Source organism: Chrysochloris asiatica, unplaced genomic scaffold, assembly GCF_000296735.1.
Source record: "Chrysochloris asiatica unplaced genomic scaffold, ChrAsi1.0 scaffold00140, whole genome shotgun sequence".
Classification (NCBI taxonomy): Eukaryota; Metazoa; Chordata; class Mammalia; order Afrosoricida; family Chrysochloridae; genus Chrysochloris; species Chrysochloris asiatica.
Genome location: NW_006408658.1, coordinates 847,509 through 872,344, shown reverse-complemented (window position 1 = coordinate 872,344; position 24,836 = coordinate 847,509). Strand labels below are relative to the sequence as shown.

The following is a 24,836-nucleotide window of genomic DNA, read 5'->3' as shown; positions in this document are numbered from 1 at the left end:
GGTTACCCAAAATGGGCGGTTGCCTATAAAGGCAAGAAGTGACTGGCTTACAAGCTTTCAAGAGGGAGCCTAGTTCCAGATGGGGCAGGGGTAGGTAGAATCTCCACTGAATGATTTCCAATCTGTTGGCGCAGGGCTGGCGAAAGGAAATGGTGATAAGGCTCTTGTGGTACAATAGTGAATAATTGCCATCAGGACTGACTGTGAGGGTCAGAAATGTAGAGGTTGTTTTTTGACAAAAGGAGGGGAGTGATTGATTTTGCAGCCCAGAAACAGAGGCCCCTGGGACCATCAAGTGAGGAGTGGAGAGCATGACCCTACCCAGAGAGGCAGTGAAGCCAGGCGTGGTGACAGAGATGATGAAATGGACAGATGGAGTAGCTGGGGCTACTGGACTCAGGGAAGGAGAAGGGCTGTGTGCTGACAGCCAGGCGAGTGGGCCTGTAGGGTGTAGCCTTTGGTTATTTGATGATGCATGGAGGAGATTGTAATCATTGTAATGAAACGAAATACAGTAGGATGAATGTGAAGCTGATGTTCTCCCATGTAAACCCACATAATTAACAATAAAAACTTTTTAAAAAGACTAGATGGACTGGTGAGTTACAAGCACGCCATCAAAGGCAATGGTAATAATTGTTGCTAGTTGCCATTGAGTCAACTCCAACTCATAGCGACCTATGTACAACAGAATAAAACATTGCCTTGGTTGTACAGTCTTCATGATTATTGATACGTTTGAGTGATTATTGAGCCCATTTTTTTTTGGCTGTAGACATAGTGGCTTGCTTTCTAAGATCTCCTGGCTCTGTTCACTTTTGACACTTTCATTGGGACCTTCTTTTTCATTTTTTTCTTTGTTCTTATCTTGCTCAATTTTTATTTCATTTACAGCAGTTTCTCTTTAGGCCTGTTCAAAAAGGAAGCTTTGATAGGTTAGTTGTTGTTGTTAAGTGCCGTCGAGTTGGTTCCAACTCATAGTTTCCTAAGAGTGGCTGATGAGTTTGAACTGCCAACCTTGCAGCTCAAATCGATCTTGAGGTTGCATGCGTATCCTACAGTGCCACAGTTAGTTAGGAGATGACAAATCATTCCAGTCCCTTCACTCCTGAACACATTCCTTATTCTGAAATACTATTATAGATTGTGCAAAATCATTCCACGTTCCAGCTGCTTCTCTCAAATTGATTCATCCTGCTTTCCTATGAATGTTGTTGTTAGATGACTTTGAGTAGACTAGGGACCCTATGTGGCAGAGTAAAACTGCCCCATAGTGGCTCAAATGTAATAGCGATTGTGAGGGTGGCGCAGAATTAGGCAGTGTTTCTTTCTGTTGTGCATAGAGTCGCTATGAATTGGAACCAACTCGACAGCACCAAACAACAACAGGGTTTTCTAGGCTGTAGTCTTTTTTTAATATAAAGAGATTTCAAAACTATGCCTTTGCTGTTTCCATTTTTCTAAAATCCTCCTTATAATGCCCTTTAATCAACTCTTAATGTTAACATGTTGTTAAGTGCATCGAGTCTGTTCCAACTCACAGTGATTCTACTATGTCCAACAGAACGAAACTCTGCCTGGCTGGTATCCTCACAATTGTAGCAGTGTTTGAGCTCCTTGTTACAGTCACTGTGTTAGCTGACCCTCTACTTTACCAAGCATTATACCTTTCTCCAGGAACTGGTTCCTTCTGATAACATGTCCACAGCACATAAGATGAAGTCTTGCTATCTTTGCTTCTAAGGAGCATTCTGACTACTTGTTCCAATACAGATTTGTTCATTCTTCTGGCATGTAGTTCTGTTTAAAGGATCTTTTCCTTTAAGGTTGGATTTCTCAACCCTAACACTATGGACGTTTCACATCTATCTAATATTTTGTTGTGGTGGAATCTGTCTTGTGCTTGTAAGATGGTTAACAGCATCTCTGGCCTCTACCCACTAGATGCCAGTAATATCCTGCCAGACATGACAATCAAAACTGCTTCTAGACATTGCCACATGACCTTGTTAAGAGCCACTGAAGTAAGGTTACTGCTCCTATTTTAGAAATTTCCATAACTCAAGGTTATAAAGATATCCTCCTGTAATATTATCATCTATGGAGTCCTGGTGTGACACTGTGGGTTAATGCGCCAGACTGCAAAGACGTTTGAACGGCAAGGTCGGTGGTTCAGGCTCACCAGCTGCTCCTCGGAAACACTATACTGGGTCTCTATGGGTCGGAATCAACTCGACAGCACTTCACAACAACAACAACAACATTATCATCTATAGTTTCTTTTTCTTTTGTTTTTCACATTTAGACCTGTAATTACCTGAAAATGATTTTTATGAGGTTGCAATATAGGAGCTCCTCTCTTTCCATATGGGGATCAATTGTCCTGCCACTATTTGAAGCCACCATATTTTGCCCAATGCTTTGCAGTACTTCCCTTCTCATAAAATGTTTCAGTCAGGGTCCTGGCAGTAAATAGCTGTTACATTGAAAGGTAAACTTGAAGAGGGTGTTTAAAGACATGTGGATAGGACTTGAGAACACACAAAAGATGGTGATGTATTCAGGAACTGGGGAAAGGCAAGAAGCAATTGTCTGCCTTCTTGTATCCCTAGTACCGAAGGAAGGGGAACTGGTGGTGCTGTGGGTTAATCATTCAAATGCTAAACAAAAGGTTGGTGGTTCAAATCCATCAGCTACTCTACGGGAAAAAATAGTTGCAGTCTCAGAAACCCTAAGAAACTGTTCTACTCTGACCTATAGGCTCAGTCGGAGTAAGCGTTGACTTGATGGTAATTGGTTTGGTTTTGGTTAGTCCTGAAGGGACAGGGGAAGGAGCATTTTCTGGATCTTTTGGACCGCTGTAGCTGAATGAAAAGAACCACAGTCACCCATGCATGGAGGGGTTATAAACATGACAATGAAATGATATATGATAGGATGAATGTAAAGCTAATGTTCTCCCATGTAAACTATCACATAATTCACAATAAAACATTTAAAAAAGAAATTCATCAGTGAACCCAGCTAGTCCTGAACTTTTCTTTGTGGTAATGTTTTTAAATTACAGATTCAATTTGTTTAATGAGCCATAAAATTCAGAGTCTCTATTTCTTCTTAGATCTATTTTATAAGCTTTGCATTTCTAGGAATTTGCCCACTTACCTATTTTGTTTAATCTATAGGTGTCGTAGTGGTTACGAATCGGGCTGTGAACCTTAAGGTCAGCGGTTCGAAACTACCAGCCGCTCCTCGGGAGAAAGATGAGGCTTTCTACTCCCGTAAGGATTTACACCCTCGGAAACCCTGTACAGGGTCGCTATGGGTCGGAACCGACTCGACGGCACTTAACAACAACAACAAATAGGTGTAAAGTACCTTATAACATCCTCAGTACCTTTTTAATACTTTGAGGATCTGTAGTGATGTCATATCTTCAATCCTGACATAGTTATTTCTACCTTTTCCTCTAAACTCCCTTTTTTTTAAAACTCTTTCTTACAAGCGGTGACAACTTTTATTAGACTATCAAAAGGCTAACTTTTAGATTATTTTTCTTTCTAAATATGTTTGTTTTAGATTGTATTCCTTTCTGCTCTAATCTCTATTGTTTCATTCCTGTTGTCTTTGGGTTTCATTTGTTAATCTTTTTCCAAATTCTTGAGAACAAACAATGCTTCAACGTTTGATGGTCAGCCTCGTTTTGTTCTAGTATATCCATTTAAAACTAAAAATGTCTCAAATATAGACTTACCAACAGTCTACTTTTTTTCCACATGTAATATTCTAATCATTCAGTTCAACGTACTTCTAATTTCACTGTGATTTATTTAGAAATGCATTGTTTAGTTCCTAAGTTTATGAGACTATTCTAATCATCCTTTCATTGTATATTTCTAGTTAATTGTGCAGTGGTCAGCCTTCATTGTATCAGCCCTTCCTTGCAGAATGTCTTGTATGATAGCAACTTTTGGTCTCTGAGTGAGGATATGTGACATATGGTTATAAGAACAGGTGGACCTCTCTCCACACAAGCACAGGAAGATAGTGTGAAAAGTCAAGTTGTTGTGAGGGCATTGGGTGGTAGTTGTTGTTGTTAGTTGCCACTGATTCAATTCTGACTCATGCTACTCATAAAGTACTAAGGAGAATGGGTTCAAAGGTCTGTTGTTGATAATAGCTCATCATGTGTAATTTATATAACCTTCTGTAAATCCAAGTTCAGTAAGTTTGGTGGTGGTAACATAAAGTAGTATTAAAGAATAATTGATCTGAACTTTCAGTTCAATGTGTCAGATGAAAAGTATGAGATTGTTTGTTCCCCCTTTGATACTGATCCCTCTCCAAATGATAGTAAAGGAACTAAAAAGGCATAAACCCACACAAACAGGACCTTTCTATTGTAATTATAGACAGTTAAGGATCACCTACAATCTGAGGAAAACCAAAGTCATGCAAAAGAAGGTCCTAAATAAATACATCCACTGACAATGGAAGAAAAAGAGTTTCAAGCAATAAGGAAGAATTCTGATTAATAGTCATCACTAAAGACCAAGCAAGATCATGAAAATAACAAGAGGTTGTTCAAACTCACCAGTCGCTCCTTGGAAACACTATAGTGGGTCGCTATGGGTCGGAACTGCTCAATGGCATTTAACAATAACAAATACCTTCTGGGGAAATTTCATGAAAACAAGTACCAAATATAAGTATGAGGAGATGATCTTAGAACCTCATGGAAAGAAGGAAACACAAACACCAAAAAAACCTACAAAGGAATGGTATTCAACTTGTCAGCTAGACCATGAAGTACTGGGAGATATTGTATAAAGGTAAAATGATTCTAAGATAAAATAATTTTAACCTAAATTCTATGCCAAGCCAACTTTTAGAAATCAGAGCTCAATAAGGATTTTTTAAATGACCTGTGAACCCTCAGTGGAAAGAAATCCTTAAGAAAAATTTTTAAATGTATCTGAAAAAGGGGAACGGATGTGGGATTCATAAAGCTACAGTCGACAAAGAAACGAGAATTCTAACCATAATTTAAATGTTAATGATTTGGTTGTGAAACATAGTAGTATAGAAAGAAATAAAACTTTAGGACAAAGAATAAAATAATAATTATAGAATAAAGAAGACTTGAATATAAAATCAACAAAGTTCACTTCATAGATTTATAGAAGTTTATCCTCTACAAATAGAAAATATACATTATTTTATGGTACATCTGGGTATAAGTTGATTGACTAGAAGATAAAAATATTTTAAATGATTGAAACCATTACAGCATGTTTCCTAAACTATGAGACTAGAAGATAAAAAATAATTTGCCATCTTGTTGTTTTCTGTTTCTCTCATTTGATCTTGTTCACTTTTTTTTCTTTTCTACCTTCTTTTGGATTATTTTTAAGTATTTTGATCTCCTCTCGTTGACTTATTAAGAACCCTGGTGGTATAATGGTTAAAATGTTTGGCTGTTTGGGGGGAGTCTGCTTCCATAAGAATATTGAGCCTTGGAAATCCTATGTTGTAATTCTTCTCTGCCCCGTAGGGGTCACTGTGAGTTGGAATTGACTTGACTGCAGTGGGTTTGGTTTGATTTGATTTGGTTGGCTTATCAGTGTTATTTTAGTCATGTTGTTGTTAAGTGCCTTCAAATCAATTCCTACTCATGGCAACCCTGTGTAGGGTTTCCAAGGAGGGCTGATGTTTGAACCACTGACCTTGTGATTGAAACCGACCTTATGGTCCAGTGTAGTTTCCTACAGCATCACACCAGGACTCTGCTTAGTCATATTGCGGGGTGGGGGTCAGTGGAGCAGATGTCTAGTATAAATCTTTAATTTACATAGTCTAATTTAAAAATATGTATTACTTTATTTATATACAGTATAAGAACCTTACAACAAATGGAATGAGAATCTTTGCCAATATCAGTGTTTTCCAATATTCCTCAACAAATAAAAATGGACAGAGACCTGAATGTTTTGATCAGTCTGAATTCCTGCAGCACACTTTCTAGAGCTACATGGAGTTTGAAAGGAGTTCACTAGAAGAACCCAAAGAGAGGGATAAAAAAGTACACTGGGAAAAAAAGGACAAGATAAACCCATCAGCCACTCCTTGGAAACCCTATCAGGATCACTGAGAGTCAAAATTCCTGACTCAACAACACTTAACAAAGCATGGCATAGTTAACATCGACTCGATGGCACATAACAACAACAACAACACTCAAACAAGTCACAGACGGAGTTACAGATGAGCAGGTAGAGAGTTCACACACATTTGTTAGAAATTTCCAATACATCTTGGCCATACAAAGCACCAGCAAATTTATATGGTATTTTCCTTCCCTTTATACTCTCCAGGGCGCTCACTTCTCAGTGACATCTCAATATCCATGCTGAAAAAGCAGCCAGATACTCCACCACCCTTTTACATTAAACTTTTATCAGCATTCCAGATAAATTTTCATTCACAATCTAAGTAATTCTGTGTAAGGTTGAGATTCTCAGCCTTAGCACTAATGACATTTTGGACCAGGTAATTCTTTGTTGTGGGAGACAGCATTCCAGACCCACTTGATGTCAGTAACACCTTTCTTCAATTAAGGCCTGCATGTAAAAACCTACTGCTTTCTAGTTGCTTCTGATTTATTGTGACCACATGTGTTACAGAGTAGAACTGCTTCATAGGATTTTATTGAGAGTCCTGGTATGGTGCTGCGGGATAAAGCACTGGGTTGCAAGGTCCTTTTGAACCACAAGGTCAAGAGTTTAAATTCACTGCTCCTTGGAAACACTTTACAGGTTGCTATAAGTTGGAACCAACTTGATGGCACTTAACAATAACGATCTTTATGGAAGATATCTCCAAGCCTGCTTGGTGGGTTTGAACCCCCTGTCTTTAGATATATATGTTGTTGTTGTGAAGTGCCATCAAGTCACTTCTGACTCATAGTAACCCTGTATAGGGCTTCTGAGAAGCAGCTGGAGGTTTGAAATGCCAAACTTGCTTATACTTACCAGTCCAATGCTTATCCCACAGCTCCACACCAGGACTCTAATATATATATATTGCTGTTATGTGCTGTTGAGTTGGTTCCAACCCATAGTGACCCTTTAGAGGGTTTCCGAGGAGTGGCAGGTGAGCTTGAACCACCGACCTTGCAGTTCAAACTGACTCTGCACTCTAGTGCATTAATCCACAGTGTCACATCAGGACATATACGTTGTTGTTGTTAGGTGCCATCGAGTCGGTACTGACTCATAGCGACCTTACGCCCAGCAGAACGAAACACTGCCTGGTCCTGGGCCAACCTGATCATTGTTGCCACGCTTGAGCCCATTGATGCTGCCACTTTGCCAATCCATCTTGATGGGGTCTTCCTCTTTTTATCTGACCCTCCATCTTACCACACATGATATCCTTCAGTGACTGGTCCCTCCAGACAATATATACAGAGTATGAACAACAAAGTCTGGTCATCCTGGCCTCCAAGGAGCACTCTGGCTGCTCTTCTTCCAACACAGATCTGTTGATTCTTTTGGCAGCCCATGGCACTTTCAATATTCTTCTCCAACACCTAACTCAAAAGCATCAATTCTTCTACGGTCTTCATTATTCACTGTCCAGCTTTCGCATGCATATGAGGTTATTAAAAATACCATGGCTTGGGTCAGGTGCACCTTAGTCCTCAAGCTGACATCTTTGCTCTTCAACACTTTAAAAAGGTCTGGTGCAGCAGATTTGCCTAATGCAATACATAGTCTGATTTCTTGACTGCTGCTTCCTTGAGTGCTGATAGTTGGTCCAAGAAGAAGGGAATCTTTGACAACTTCAGTCTTTTCTCCATTGGTCCAATGGTAAGGATTTTTGTTTTCATTACATTGAAATGTAATCCATACTGAAGGCTGTGCTCTTTGATCTTCATCAGTAAATACTTTAAGTCCTCTTCACTTTCAGCAAGCAAGGTTGTATCATCTGCATATTGCAGGTTGCTAATGAGTCATCCTCCAATCCTGATGACACGTTTTTCTTTGTATACCCAGTTTCTCAGATGATTTGCTCAACATACAGGTTGAATAAGTATGGTGAAGGAATACAACCCTGTAGCACACCTTTCTTAATTTTAAACCATTCAGTGTTCCCATGTTCTGTTTGAACAATTGCCTATTGGTTCAGGTACAGATTCCTCATGAGCACAATTAAGTGTTCCGGAATACTCATACTTTGCAATGTTGTCCATAGCTTGTCATGATCCACACATTCATAGTCAATAAAGCACAGGTAAACACCTTTCTGGTATTCTCTGCTTTCAGTCAAGATCCATTGGACATCAGCAATGACATCCCTTGTTCCATGGCCTCTTCTGAATCTGGCTTGATCCTCTGGAAGTTCTCTGTCCATGTATGCTTGTAGCCATTTCTGTATTACATTTAGTAAAACTTTACTCACATGGGATATCAAAGAGATTGTCCCATGATTTCCGCATTCCATTGGGTCACCTCTCTTTGGAATGGGCACAAATACGGATCTCTTCCTATCAGTCAGCCAGATAGTTGCTTTCCAAATTTCTTGGCAGAGATGAGTGAGTGCCTCCAGTTCCTCCTCACTTTATTGAAAGATTTCAATTTTGATTTCATGAATTCCTGGTGTCTTGTTCTTTGCCGAATCCTTCAGTGCACCTTGGACTTCCTCCTTTAATATCATTGGCTTTTGATCATATGGTACCTCTTGAAACTGTTCAACATCAACCATTTCCTTTTGGTACAGTGACTCTGTGTATTCCTTCCATCTTCTTTTGATGCTTTCTGCATCATTCAGTAATTTTCCCAGAGAATCCTTCAGTAATGAAAGTCGAGGCTTGAATTTTTTTTTTTCAATTCCCTCAGCTTGAGAAATGTTGAGCATATTCTTCCTTTTTGGTTTTCTGACTCTAGATCTTTGTACATTTTGTTGTAATGTTTGACATAGATATATACATGTATGCATATATATGTGTGTGTATGTATATATATGTGTGTTTGTGTGTGTGTGTATAGTGCAACTGGTTTTTTTTTTTTTTTTTTCATAAAAGAAAAAAAAAGTTGCCATCAAGACTCATTACAATCCCATGTGTGTCAAAATCAAATGTGCTTCACAGGATTTTAATGGCTGATTTGCCAAGTGTATATTTCCAGACCTTCCTTCTGAGTAACCTCTGGGTAGACTTGAACCTCTAATCTTCCATTTAACTACTGAACAGGTTAACCATTTGTACCACCGAAGGACTCTAATGTATGTGGATTTCTTATGGTTTAATTGAAATCAGCCATATTTGAGTTTTATCATCACTTATGACATTAATAGGAGCATGGTGTCTGTGTAGGAGCCACAAGGTCAGTGGTTCTAGTTCACCAGCCACTCCATGGGAATAAGGTGAGACTTTCTACTCAAGCAAAGAATTACAGCCTTGAGAGGTCTATATAGGGTCACTATGAGTCAGAACTGACTTGACAACACTTAACAGCAACAACAGCATCATTACATTCATAATTTACTAAATTTAAAAAGAGATTTCTTGTTAAAGCACCTGGAAAACAAACGAAGTATTTCCTCTCTGATAACTATTTCTTTAATTTGTTGGTGTTTCTTTAGCCCTGGTTTACATTCTGAAATTTAATGATGTTTCTTTTAACTAATAATTAAGCAGTCACATACTATAAATATTTGTGAATGAGGTTCAGGTTTGGGGGTGGGGGGAACCAGCATATTTAACCCAAAGGTAATCTGACACATCACATTTAATTATATCCACCAGCCTTGACGACAGACACTGGACTCTATGTATCTTTATTCCAAACGCTAAAGAGCATCTGCATGTTAAGGGCCCTTGAGAAACATATGCTGAAAGAATTAATGATTCTGAAGCTTCATAGGTATGATTTTGATTACTCTTCCATTTACTTAATCAAGGCAACATTTACTTAGTCAAAGTAGGTGACACAAGAAGAAGAAAAAGTCAGGTGCTTTGAGAAACCATTTGAGAGAAGACCAAGATGCTTGGGGCCTTCCTGGTTAGGTCAGACAAGAGAACTCATAGAACAAAGGAATGGTCCAGTGAGTAAGGAGGAAAAGGATGATGAGTGGGTGCAGTCCATGTCCCTCTCCCCTCTGTCACCAGCTTCCTGCTGGAGGTCAATTGTTCTCTCTTCAGTGGAGGCAGGCTCTCCCCCTGCAAGGGGAAACTCAGCACCTTAAAACAATCCAACAATACAGTGCCTGCTTATGGGACTCCTTTACTTCTGTGAACTCTAGTCCCAGTGAGCACTCCCTAAGAGATTGCCATCCACCGGGATCTATTGAGGACAGGGCTCCAGGAACTGGGAGAGCCTGGCTTGCATGGTGAAGTAATTTGTACAAGGCGAGGAATGCACAAAGACACAGAGCAGTCCATCGACCTTAGTGACCAAATAGATTCCCGTTGCCTCATCCTCCTGTGGAAGCAGTCAAGACAGGGAGGTTGAGCAAGGTGACCTTCCAGAGTTGAATCTGTGCTTGTAAAAATAGAAGCATCCTTAGAGAATTCAGAACAGGAGGGGAAGCTGTGGATGTTGAGGGCAAAAACCTGACTCCCTGGCGCATTGTCAGTATGAAACTGTGTTAATTAGACACAGGCACCCAACTCGATAACCTCAGGTACCTCTCAGAAATTGAAACTAAATGAACCCCCACCCCCACCGCATCCCTGCTTCTTTTTGGTGACACTCACCCTGGGCTAAATGGAAGAAAAAGGATGTTGTCTTCTGACCTATTTGAATGACTGCAAACTGCTGGAGGAGCTGTCTTCCTTGCAGAGGGAAACCAGGGGAAAGACAAAGCTTCAGCAAATGGGCAAGCCAGAGTGCTCATGGGGCAAGCAGCAGAGACACCTGCAGGTCTGGGGCTTCTCTCCCTGTGAGGCTGACTGAATGGACACAGTGTGGGGGTTCTGTCCATGGCTGGGGGGGACCAGGCAAGTGTCCAAGCATGTCAGGACTATGGTTGTGTGAGTGCCTATGGTTCCTGCTCTGAAACCAGTGCTGAGGCTTGCTGCAGACCTCTGGGAGGGGCCAGACACTCCAGATCCAGTGGAGCCAGTTTGTGTGCAGTGCCTGGAGGGTGGGGAGGGTATTGGGAAGTGCTCTCTGTATGGTGGGAGGAGGAATACAGTATTGTGGGTAACTTGGGGAGACTTGTAGGTGCCAAAATAATCAAAACACAAAAAGAGTGGACGCATATAGAGCTGTTCAGGCAGTTCATCTGTGTGCATGCAGATGAACTGCTAGAAAGAAATAGGAAGGCTCCTCTTTGGCTAGTTACAGTGAGTTTTTAAGAAGAAAAGGAGGAAATATAGAATAGAAAATTAACCATGGGCTTACCTTTGACATGCTGGATTGAATCTTGCCTCCCCTTTCCTCCCTGAGGCCAGCTGATATCAGCCAATCAGATGGCCTGGCCAGCCCCCCACTCATTTGTACAAATCCTCAGATGTGGTCCATAGGCTTTAAGTAATAAAGGCATCTCAATTACTCAAAAATGTTAAGATTTTAAAGCTGTCTTTTAGAATTTGAGGGAAAGAAAACCATATTACTTTGGCCAAAGTAAAAATTTTTGCACAAAGTAAACTCTGAGCAACTTTATGTTTAGCAGATGATTTGTCACAAAGGGGGATTTGTGGGACTTTGTCACTTTGTCTCTGTTGGTGGTGGGAGTACTTTCCCCTCTGACTCGTAGATTCAATCCTATGCACAACAGAACAGAACACTGCCCAGTCCTGTGTCCTCCTCACAATTGTTGTTATGCTTGAACCAACTGTTGTAGCCACTGTGTCGGCCCATCTGTTTGTGGGGGTCTTCCTTTTTTCCCACTGACCCTCTGCTTTTCTGAGCTTGAAGCCCTTTTCTAGGGACTGGTCCCTCTGGATAATATGTCCAAACTGCATGAGATGAAGTCTTGTCATTCTTATTGCTAACGAGCATTCTGGTTGTATTTCTTCCAAGACAGATTTATTTGTTCTCCATGGATGTTTCAATATTCTTCACCAACACCATAATTCACATTCACCAATTCTTCCCCTGTCTTCCTTATTCCTTGTCCAGCTTTCACATGCATATGAGGCAAGTAAGAATACCTTGGTTTGAGTCAGGCACACCTTGGTGCCCAAAGTGACATCTTGCTCTGGAACACTTAAAAAGGTCTTTCACATCATATTTGCCCAAGGATTTCTTGACTGCTGCTACCATGGTAGTTGATTGTGGTTCCAAGTAAAATGAAAGCCTTAACAACTTCAAACTTTCTTCTGGTTTCCATGATTTTGTGAGGAGCTTTGTTTTCTTTACATTGAGTTGTAATCCATACTGAAGGCTGTATTCTTTCATTGTCATCAAAGCCTCCTTCCCTCTTCATTTTCAGCAAGCACTGTTGTATCTTCGATATTTCTATGTATCTGTCTTGGGTATCTTTCACAAAGTAAGTAAAGGTTAAAATCTTGGCCCTCAGAGGAATCTATTAAGTTGGATCTCAATTTCTCTCTTTGGTGTTGTTAACTGCTGTCAAATTGGTTCTGACTCATAGCAACCCTATATAGGATTTCCAAAGAGGGCTCATAGTTTTGAACCATTGACTTTGTGGTTAACAGTCCAGTGCTTATCCTACAGCACCACACAGGACTCCTATTTAACAAGGGACATTTGTGGGCTCTGTGAGGAGGGCGAGCGTGAAGGACTATACAAGTAAGGTTCTGCATGAGAAACTGGCGGAGGCTAAGTGGAAACGTTTGTTGTGGGGAGAGGGTCTCTGAGAGGTTGTGTCTGAGAACTTAGTGTTAGGTCGAATTCTCGGATTGGGATGATGAACATAGCCACCATGTGTTCCAGGGCAGAAGTGCACCACTGGGTTTTCTCGCCTGTACTCTCGATGGAAACAGTTTCCTAGGCCTTTCTTCTGCAGAGCTTCTGGGTCGCCTAAAACCAACCATCTTTAGGTTAAAAGCCAATTGCAAATTGCTTGTGCCGCCCAAGCTCCTCAGGTGTGGGTGTTGCAGGTGTAGGATTAGCACAAGACTGTAAACCATAAGGTCAACAGTTCAAACCCACCAGCTGCTCCTCGGAAACCCTACACAGGGTTGCTTTGAGTCGGAACCTACTCAACGACCCTTAGCAACAACAATATATGAAAGGCTGTGTACCATGTGTCCAGAATTTCCTTGTGTGGGGGCTGTGTGAGAGCATGGGCATGCAGTACTAAGGGGCACCCTTGCGAAGCTTTGTCCTGAAGGCTGGATGTGGGTTGTGTGTAGGATGTAAGTGGAGCGTTGTGGAGGACTTCTTGGGAAGTTGCTAAGGCTGGGGTGGGGAAGGGAAGGTTCTGCACTGGGCTTGTTATCTGGGATAAGTGGACTGTGTGAGGAGGATATATACTGACAGTGATCTAGGACCACCCCCACAGCTTTGTCATCTAAACATGGCTGTGCCTCCTTAGGGTTACAAAAGGACCTTTTGCCGTCAAGTCAATTCCTACTCCTAGTGATTCTACACAATAGAGTAGAAATGCCCTCTAGAGTTTTCAAGACTTATTTATGGAAGAAGACTGCCTCGTCTTTCTCCCAAGGAGTCGCTGGTGGATTCAAACCACTGACCTTTCCGTTAGAAACCTAGCACTTACCCACTGTGCCTCCTGAGCTTCTTTCCTTAGGGTTGTAGTTGTTGTTGTTAAGTGCCACTGAGTCGGTTTCCACTCATAGTGATCCTGTATAGGGTTTTGGAGAAGCTGCTGGTGAGTTTGAACTGCGACCTTGCGGTTCAAAAGGACCTTATAGTTAAGTGCTTATCTTACAGCACCACACCAAGACTACAAAAAATAAAGGAATTTATTCTTTCTGTGTGCCTGACATAAAGGGAAGGGACACCAGGGACTCATGAGGTGAGCAGAGGGGTCAGTGTGGTTTCTTCAGCTGCTGCCCTGTGTCTGATCCTTATGCACTTCAGACTGAAGAGGGGACACTGTCTAATGTTTCAGTTTGTGCTTTCTCAACAGGACAACGTGGATCTTGGAGAGTTGATGTTTTCCCTCTGCTATCTTCCAACTGCTGGCAGGCTGACCATTACCATTATAAAAGCAAGGAATTTAAAAGCAATGGACATAACCGGAGCATCAGGTGAGATAGTCTCAAATTCAACCTTCCTCATAGGATTCTAAACCATATTTAGTTCCACTGTAGGACAAGCACTCGACCACAACGTCAGTTTGAACATCAGGGTCAGTGGTTCAAACCCTCTAGCCACTCCTTGGAAACCCTATACAGGGTTGCTATGAGTCAGGACCCACTCAATGGCACTTAACAAGGACAATAATAGGAAGAAAGTGCTTGGACTCTGGAGCCAAATATCCTGGGTTTTAATCCCAGCCCTTCCACCTAATACCTGTGTGACTTTGGACAAATCATTTAACCTGTCTGAGTTTCTGATGCCTCATTTGTGAAATGAGAATAATAGTGGTATCTGACTCATCGGGTTGTGGTAAGATTAATAAAACCTTAAGAAAAGTGTCTGACAATGCTAAATGCTTTGTAATAACTATTATTGTTATTAATATTCTCTCATAGGCTTTCTCCTTCCCCATAACTGTGAACTAGACCTACAGTTTTGCATATGCTGATTTATGGTGGTTGTTGTGGTTAGGGTCCCTTGAGTCACCTCCTACTCATAGCAACCCTTGTACACCAGAATGGAACACGGCCCTGTCCTGCAATCATTGCTCTGTTGAAGCCCATTGTTGCAGCCTCTGGGACAGTTCATCTCCCTGAGGATAGTTTATCTAATTGGGTCTTCCAGAAGATATAAGCAGTCACCTGCCCAGTCTTATTGAAGATTGAAGACCATCCTATCTCCTTATGAAAGGCCCATCAGGGAACAATGCAGTTTGGTTTTTAATGCATGCACATTTAAATTCTAAGCTCAAACGAAAATATGCCTGCCTGTGGAAAGCTAGAGCAGCTGTAGGCTCTAGACACATGAACTGAGAAAGGCTGTGTGCCTGTGGGTAGGAGGTTGGCTGGCAAAATGTGCCCTTTGGGCATTTCAATAAATACATATTTTTTGTTTTGTAAATATATATATATTTGTATATATTAACATATATATATATGTGTGTGTGTGTGTATAAAATGCTTCTCCCCACAACACACACACATACACAGGAAATACCCCATCTATTCAAACCACTGCTGTGGGATTCCCCAAATGTGGTCACAGAATACCAGAACCCTCACTCCCAATCACTGAAATTAAAGAACATCAGAAGCAGTGTATTCTTCTTCCTATACTTCAGTGTTTTCCCAAGCAGAAAAAAAAATGTGACCCCTCTAGGCAGTGGTATAGGAGATAGGGCCGGACAGGTGAAGAGAGGAGAACCCCCTACTGAGCAGCAAGGTAGTGAGGCCAACAGAGACCTGCTTGGGACCACTACCACCACCCCCATCACAGCCTTTCTGCATGACTGTGTATACCTGTGCCCTTTCTATCCTGAACTGCTTCACCTTTTGCACCCTGACTCCTGAGTAACATTAGGGACTTAAAGTTACCCTAATTTATCCCCAGATGTCCTCCATTTTATCTTCCCTCTTTTGTAAAGTCCTGATCTATACTTCAGAAAAGATTTCCTGGGGTGGCTCCAAGTTGGGACCCTACAGTCTATTTCCCCCACCATTGGAAATGCCTATCTATGTTCTTCCTATTACAGCCAGGCAAATCTTGAATTCTAACTGGAAAGTTTTTTGATTTGGCAACAGATGTTTTTAAATTTTTATTTTCATGCTTTTTGAGGCGATAATGCTTTTTCTTGAGTGAATGAATGACCTACTAATCCTATCAACTTATTAATAAAAACCATACAACTCCAGTCCACAAAGAGGTGAAGGAATTCTACATAATGTTATTGTTCTTGTTTGTTCTTATAGAGTTGATTCTGACTCTTACCTGATAGGACAGAGTAGACCTGCCTTACAGGGTTTCCTGGTGTGGCAATGGGAGTTAATGTGCTGGACTACTAAGTTAGTTTGAACCACAAGATCAGTTGTTCAAACTCACCAGCTGCTCCTCAGAAACCCCATACAGGGTCGCTATGGGTTGGCACCTACTAGACGGCACTTAACAACAACAACAACAACATCCTTAGGGAAGTTGACTGCCGTATCTTTCTTCCAAGGAGTGACTGGTGAATTTGAACCTCCTACCTTTCAGTTAGCAGCCAAGCTCTTAACCACTGCTCCACCAGGACTCCTGTACACAACACAGCTACCAGACTAAATCTACATTTATTCTCACGGTACCCCTGCTTTCCTGGTCTGTACAGATCCCTACGTGAAAGTCTCACTGATGTGTGATGGTAGACGGCTGAAGAAGAGGAAAACGTCCACCAAGAGAAACACACTGAATCCTGTTTACAATGAAGCCATAGTTTTTGACGTCCCTCCTGAGAATATTGACCAAATCCACTTGTCTATAGCTGTCATGGACTATGACCGGTGAGATTCCTGCAGCTCTCTCATAGTGCAAGTTGGCTGTGTCCAGCATGGGGAGGACAAAGGGGTATGTAGTCCTTAACTTCTTAGTTGGTGTCCCAGGCTGCAGGAAATGAGTCAAAGAAACAGATTTACAAGAACTCACTATTTGCCTTACCATGCTGCAGAATCATACTACTCAAGTACTTCTCTGCTTTTCCATTTCTCTTCCTTCCCTTTCTTCTTTCTCCCTCCTCCTCCATCAGTCCCTGACCCTCCTTCTTCCCCTTGCACTCTCTGCACACCTCCTAGAATCCCAGCTTGGGGAGCCAGAGCGCCACAGCTCTTATCTTCCTCTCTAAGGCCATCTGCCTGCCCTTCACTGGAAAGATTCCAGTCAGAACAGCAGAATGATTACTTTAGCCAGACCATCAACATTTTTAAATTCATAAATTTCCCCTAAGTGTTTAATAAAAATCATTTCCATCCACTTAAATCTGAAAGCAAACACAGAAATGTTCTCTTGAAAATGCTAGAATCAGTATGGATGACAGGGTACATTAAAATGTATAAGATGCTCGACTTTTTAATTAATACAGCACAGAAGAGATATTTATAGCCTGCATTGTAGCCAATTGTGTATTTAAAGGACAGATTGCAAAAACAGTCATTTTAATATGCAATGGAAGTACCAACAGGGAATTATACATGTTAAACCAGTCATTAGACTGAAATGCAAAGTCTCTTTCTAATTGGAAACCTCCCACATGGTCTGAGCACAAAAATAAAAAATCATTCTGACTTCTAATATAATCTTACATATTAAGTTTTAGCTAAAAAATTTGCCCATGTACCCCTGAAACATTATCATTAAGGTAGCTTCAAACCCTGCAAGCAGTCTCTCCAAGAGACAACTGGATAAAACATGACCATCTTGCAACCCCAGGAGTATGTGGGTTGGCTCAGCTGCCCATGGGTGTGACAGTCCACGCTGGGCAATAGACCTTTCCTGTCTCCTCTGAGCAGCCCACTTCACCGATAGTTTCAGGCCGCAGGAGGGGACATCACCCACCAACCATGGAAGGCTATGCCAGCATTTTTAAGCTGTTGCCAAGTTTCCCGCATCGACAAATCTGATTATGTGAGCTCTGCTTCAATTTAATTCTCAGTAAACTCATGAATCTGGCCTGGAAAAATCCATGGCAGAATTCATGGGGCTTCTACATGTAACTGATTTTAATGAGCATAGAAAGAAATAACCTTTATACTACCGCCCCACATACACATTAGAGGAGGGGAAACAAATCATTCCATTTGCAGGAAGGAGTTCACACACACAAGAAAAGACTATGAGTTTTCACTCCAAAGAGTTAAAGGATGGGCCATATCATGCCAATTATGTAAAGGATTTTTAACCAAAAATTGACAATGAAAAGATAAATGACCAAAGAAAACCCACTCTGGAAAAGTTTCAGAAATATTAAGGATAAAGACTCTTAAGTCTCTTTCTACAGTTAGGAAATCATGTTGGGTTAAAGAAACTAAGCGAGGCCTAGAAAGATGGCGGGGAGAGATTGAATCTACAACATACTATCTAAAAAGAGGGGGAGCAAGAAGAGCCAAGAGCTTCCTCCACTTTGCTCCGTTTGTGAACTGAAGACTACTGCTGTCCGACAGTGTTGCTTCCTTACCTACTCTCTTGGTTACCTCTTGTGAAAACCTGGGTGTCCGTTATTGCACAGAACTCCTTTCAGATGGCCCCCTTATCATTACAAGGGTTTGGAGGCCTATAGGCCAACCTAGTTTCAGAAGCAGAACATGCAGAACCTTAGCATGCTTCAGGAAGGTCTTTGAAGAAGGGGTTCTTGGGAAAGGCAGATTGTTATAAAGCCAGGGTCTGTGAGAGCCAGCCTCTGCTCTTCCTCTCTGAGCCACCAAGTACAAGATTAGACTGCAAGTCCTATCAGCTTGGTTAAACTTGGGCTGTAATTTTTACTTAGGGTATGAAAAGAACCAACCCTTCCCAATTCCTCAATCAATTTAATTGAGTAGCTTTTGTTCTTACATACCAAAATTTTAAGGAAAACCTATTGTGGGCCATTTTCACAGTGTAGGTCACAATGAGATCATCGGCGTGTGTCAAGTAGGCAACGAAGCTGAGAGGTTGGGCAGAGACCATTGGAGTGAAATGTTGTCGTATCCTCGAAAGCCCATCGCACACTGGCATTCCTTGGTGGAGGTAAGACCCTGACCCCCTTACATCCCGCTTTGAAGAAAAGTAAGTGCTTTACTGTTTAAATCTAGGAACCACCAAGAATGTGTGGACTCTACGAATACAGTCATAGAAACATTTCCTGGGGTCTTGGGGACTTGTATTTGATCTGAAGTTGAGTCGTGTGCTCAGTGTGCTCAGTCTGGTAGGTTTTGAGCATTGATCAAGGATCTTTCTCTCACTTCATCTTTTAAAAATATATGCCAAGAGTCTCTAATTAGTGTGGCAGGTTCTTGGTAAGTGTTGAAAAACAAATAATGACTTAAAATCTGATGGCGGCAAGAAAGCTGGACTGGCTGAAAGGAGACCTAGATTCTAGGACTGACTGTTGCAGCAGCCAGTGATTCTGAGCAAATTGATAAGGATCAGGCTCAACTATATGTGATTCAAAAAAAAAAAAAACAACAAAAAACAAAACAAAACAAAAAAAACCCACCAACAACAAAGAAACAAAGAAAAAAGCACATAACAACAACAAATGAAATGGAAATTTATTTCATTCTTACATTAAAAAGAGTCCAGAGGAAGGCACTCACAGGAGTTACAGTGTGGCTACATGATCAACAAGGACCTAAGCCTCATCTCTCTTTCTGCTCCACTGCTCCAGCATAGCTTTCTTCCTGGAGTCACCTCACAGTGGAGTGTGTCACTGAGCTCCATTTGTCACATGTCTTACAGGTGAGAAAAAGGAAGAAAGGGGCAAGGATCAAAGGGGACACATTTCAAAAGAAATTCTTCCTTGAAGCCTCACACAACACTGCTACTTATATTTCACTGAACAAAACTTAGTCACATGGCCGTGGTTCATCGCAACAGTAGTTGAGAAATATACTGTTTTTATTGGGTAGCCATGTACCCAACTAAAAACCAGGGTTCTGTGGCCAAGGAAAAAGTGGAGAGTAGGTACCTAGAGGCTACTGGCCATCTTTCCACTATTGGGGTAAGAAGACTGAAGGAGAAATGCTGGCCATGGCAGAGAAACCAGTGGAGCCATAAAACCTTGTCAGGAGGGCAGGATATGGAAACTATCTTCTTGTGCATCTAAACGCCAGCAGGCTTTGTTAACTCTCCCCTGCTACTCAGTTATCCAGTGGGGTTTGTTAACCTTCACCTATCTCAAGCTACCCATGAACTACCCCCTTAACCAGTTTTCAACATAGGTACACAATATGACTGGGTGACCCCAACATGGCACCACCAGTAGACCTGGTTCTCAAACCAGGATCCTGACAAAAGGGCCGATGCCTCTGCAACAGAACCCATCTTGAAATCCTAGAATCCATCATGGACTCCAGATGTGCACACACAACATGGGAAAAGATAAACAGGGAAATGGGACATGGAAACAGATATTCACAAACAGGAAAAGCCCACCCTTTTTTGAAATCTGACAGAACTGTCTTTGCAGCCTAATTCCTCACTGTAAAAACCCCTTAAACTATGAGCACAAAGAGAGATACTGCTATCTGTGGTGTGTCTACTCTGCAGAAGGCTCTGCTATCTATGGTGTATTTCCCCTGCAGGTATTTTCCATAGTCTAATAAAACTCTTTGGAGTTCTGGTGTGGTGCTGTGGGTTAATGCACTGGACTGCAAAGTCTCCTTGAACCGCAAGGTTGGTGGTTCGAGCTCACCAGCTGCTCCTTGGAAACCCTATACAGGGTTGCTATGGGTCAGAACGGACTTGACAGCACTTAACAACAACACTAAAACTCTTTAATACTGTATTTCATGACTCTAGTCTTCTGTAGCCCCACCCTATGTCACCACCACTCACATCCTCACTGGTTCCCTCTCACTCCCCATCATTTACTTCTGAACCCTTCTTCCCCCATTCATCCTCTGTCATTGAGTCACTCCTTGTTTATTTACTAACTCACTCTCGCAAAAATCAATTGTATTAACTAAGTAGCATTCTCCAAGGGACAAATGCCACACTAGACACAGAAAATGCAGATGTGAATAATAAACCATCCCTTTCCTTGAGGGGATTATAAACAGTAATACTACAACCATAAGGAGTGTCAGACATTTAAAGTGCTGTAGAAACACAAAGAAATGAAGTGTTAGTTGTGCTTAGAGGAGATTGTCAAGGCCACACTTCTCCTTCCTATTCTCAGTACATGAAGAGAACTGAGCTCCCATAAATTGGAATGCCATGATGTAGGCTGGCGCTGTATATGGAGGAAACAAGTGTTCTAGGTGGAGATCTCTGCTATTCTCCCAGTCCAGGCAACTCTGTTCCCTGCAAGATCACTGTGAGAGGCCAATATCAGGGTCTAGCCCCATGATGGTTCCTTTGTCATTGATAGCCAGGTAAATCTGGTGGAAATAAGCATGCAAGGAAACTATGGAGAGAAGAGAGGGCCCCAAAGCCAGACCTGTGATTGGTGGTACAAGCCATCCTTTGTTGAAGATTGTGCCTGAGGGAAAAGGTTTATGGGCTAATTCTGAGTACCTGGGCCTCTGAGTATATTCAAGGAGAGCCTGGTGGAGGTGGTGGTGGTGATGTGCCATGGAGTTAGTTCTATCTCATAGCAACCCTGTAGAGGGGTTTTTGAGGCTGTAAAACTTCACGGAAGTAGAAAGCCTCATCTTTCTCCTGCAGAGCAGTTGGTAAATTCAGACTGCTGACCTTGCAGATTGTATCGCAATCTGTAGCCCACTACACTACTTTACTTCAAGGAAAGCCTGTTGTTGTTGTTATGTGCTGTTGAGTCGGTTCCAACCTATAGTGACCCTGTAGAGGGTTTCCAAGGAGCGGCTGGTGAGCTTGAACTGCCGACTTTGAGGTTCAAACCAACTTTGCAGTCTAGTGCATTAACTCATAGCGCTACACCAGGACCTATGACCCCCCTAATTTGCAGGTCCCTCAGGACATCTTTCCCTCTGGGACACAGAAGCTAAGACTCTTTCTTCTTCCTATATTCAAAAGTAATCCCTTAGGTGGGCACAAAGGACCCTATGAACCACAGGAGAAATAACTAGGGGATGGAAGCTTAATCAACTGGACCTCATTTCTTTGGCTTGTGCTAGGATTCTCAGTGGAGTCCATCAAGAACTCACTATATTGTCTGGACTCTAGCAGTGGTAGAACAATTGGCATGGACTTTTTGCCGCCCTTATGGGTCATTGCTGACTTTAATTCTTATATGTAATAGTCTCAATGTTTTGTGCTACTCAACAGGAAATGGGAAAGGAGTAAGGATTAAAGGGTGTGGTGTTGGGGTGAGAAGCTAATGCTGGTTTGGTCGACAAGCACCTTGTAGAAAATAACCATGCTGGTGGGTTATTTATGCACTGGAGGTGTAGGCCATGCATGTCCAGCAGGCTGCAAGGCTCGCTGCACGTCTGAGGAAGCAATGCTGTAAGACTTTGATCACCTGGGAGATAATCCTGAAATTCTGAGCACTTGTTTTTTTGCAAATCTGTATTAGACAGCTATGTCAGTGAGAAATACATTTCTGTTGGATCAAACCATTAGAATGTTTGAGTTCATTTGTTACAGCAGCTAGAAGTAACTGCTGATAAATGTTCATTTCTCAACTGTTGCAGCAGAACTCAATAAGTGAAATGCCTGTGCCCCTTATATAAGGTCAACCAAGGTAGGCTGTCCCTTTCGGTTGCTTTCTTTCTCTTTGAAGCATATGCACAGGACTCCAGCTCCATCCTGAGAAGGAAAATGGTTCTTTCCCTTTTTAAAAATAAATTTAACTGGCAGAATTGGGGCAATGGTACCAGAGGAGATGAAACACAATCTTTTGGAGAGGTCAGCAGTGCTTTGCTAACAGCTGTAAGGATGGAGAAGGCAGTAGACAGACTGGTTAGAAGCACTCACTTTGGAATCTGTTGGACCTAGATTCAAATCCTTGTACTGCTGCTTACTTGTTGTTGTTGTGTATAGATACTATTGACTTGGCTCTGACACATGGCAGAATAAAATGTTGCCCATTTCTGTGCCCACTTCATGGTCTTTCATATGGTCTAGCCCATTGTAGCCACTTTCTAGTTGTTCCCATTGTTCTGAATCTCAGTATCCTCTTTGTAAAGTGGTCCTGGTGATGCAACAGTGACGCATTCAGCTGTTAACCAAAAGGTTGGCCGTTTGGACCCACCCAGTAGGTCTATGGAAATACCGGTCAATCTGCTCCCATAAAGATTGGTGGTGGTGGTGGTTATGTGCCGTGGAGTCAGTTCTGACTCATAATGACCCTGTACAGTTTCTGAAGCTGTAAATCTATATGGGAGCAGAAAGCCTCATCTTCCTCCCGTGGAGCCACTGGTAGTTTCGAATTGCTGACCTTAAGGTTCACAGCCCGATTTGTAACCAACCTATAAAGCCTATGGGGCAGTTTTATTCTGTCACGTGGGATTGCTATGAGTTAAATATGGACTCCATGCTGCCTAACAACAACAAAAATAGCCTTAACAATGTCAATTTTGCTATGGTAGTTATGAAGATTAAAAATAGTCTAATTTATGAGCATAGCAGTGGTTAGCATATAGTCACTACTTAGGAAAGTTCTCATTTATGATCATTAGTACATTTGTCTCCCATACTGAAGAATGCTGTGTGTCCTCATGAGATAAGGAAATGTTGTTGTTGTTAGATGTCATCGAGTTGGTAACAACTCATAGCAACAGTATGCACAGCAGAACGAAACACTGCCCGGTCCTGGGCCAACCTCACAATTGTTGCCATGCTTGAGCCTATTGATGCTGGCACTTTGCCAATCCATCTCACTGGGGCTCTTCCTCTTCTTCTCTGATCCTGCACCCTACCAAACGTGATATCCTTCTCCAGCAACTGGTCCCTCCTGGCAATATGTCTGAAGGATGAGCGACCAAGTTTGGCCATCCTGGCCTCCAAGGAGCACTCTGGCTGCATGTCTTCCAACACAAATCTGTTGGTTCTTTTGGCAGCCCATGGCACTTTCAATATCCTCCTCTAACACCGTAACTCAAAAGCATCAATTTTTGATGTGGGGCTTGATGGCAGCTAGGGAAGAGGTGCAGTGAAGTTTGCTGTCAGCCATACCACAGAATACCAGGCAAAGCAGATCCAGGGCAGAGCTCCAAAACTCAGAACCGCATAGCTAGGGCTATTTTTAAAGTTTGAAGGCTTGTAGCTAGTGGAATTTGAAGCTGAAGTAAGATATCACATACTTTTGAATCTGCTGAGATTGGGGGCCCAGAGCTGACTTCTTGGGTGAAACCAAATGGCAAGACCAAGTGGGGGAGCAGACACATGATGTAAAAACAATATGGGAACCTTGGAGCAAAGGTGGATAATACACTTTGTTGGTTTTGCTTTGTTCTGATTTTCTTTTTCTTTTTTTTTTTTGATATCTGGTCTTTGTTACCCCCGCTGTTTGAACACCTCCATTCTGGTGAATAGAAGGAGGTGGCTGAGTGAGTGGATACCCCTAACCCTCACCACTAGTGGGTTCTTTTGCTACGCATGCACACAGATACTCTCAGCCCAAGAGCAGGCCCTGAATGTTTGTCTGTTTGTTTGTTTCAATACGGAAAGGCCAGGACAGGGCTATAGAGAAAGAAAGAGAGTTTTAAAACAAAACAAGCCAAAAATTAAATAAATCCTGAGGTACAGCATAAAAACCAACAGTGGCATCTTGAAATCTCTCAGGCAGCTTTGAAGGCAAGAAGCTGAAGAGAGGACATTAAAGTCATATCACATTAGGCTACAGATTTTTTTTCCTTCTCTCTTTCCTTTCCTTCTCTGTGATTATACGCTGTTTTGTTGTTGTTTGGGGTTTTTTTCCTTGTTGTTGTTTTTGTTTTTGTTTTTGCTGGTGCTGTTTTGCTGTTTTATGCTCCCCTTCTACATATGGGGGACTCTTTCTCTCCATATATTGCCCAAGAAGAGTCAGGACTGCTGCCATATAGTCAAGCTACAATTATACTCTATAAAACACCAAAACCCAGGCAAGAACCAATACCAACTGCCATATTCCAGGGAAGCGGACAACACCTGTGAAAGGTACTCTGAGTTAAGCAATAAGAAGAGTGAAAAGGGAAG

At 41.8% G+C, this 24,836-nt stretch overlaps 1 protein-coding gene across 1 annotated transcript in view; it reads left to right on the top strand.

Moving 5' to 3' along the window:
* SYT9 (synaptotagmin IX) overlaps positions 1-22,001 on the top strand; it is a 238,246-nt gene extending 216,245 nt beyond the window's left edge. The window contains exons 4-7 of the mRNA XM_006870294.1: positions 14,062-14,182; positions 16,378-16,549; positions 18,635-18,764; positions 21,984-22,001. Of these exons, the coding sequence (XP_006870356.1) occupies positions 14,062-14,182; positions 16,378-16,549; positions 18,635-18,764; positions 21,984-22,001 (441 nt within the window). The remainder of the gene's footprint in view (positions 1-14,061; positions 14,183-16,377; positions 16,550-18,634; positions 18,765-21,983) is intronic.
* Positions 22,002-24,836: the final 2,835 nt, after the last annotated feature.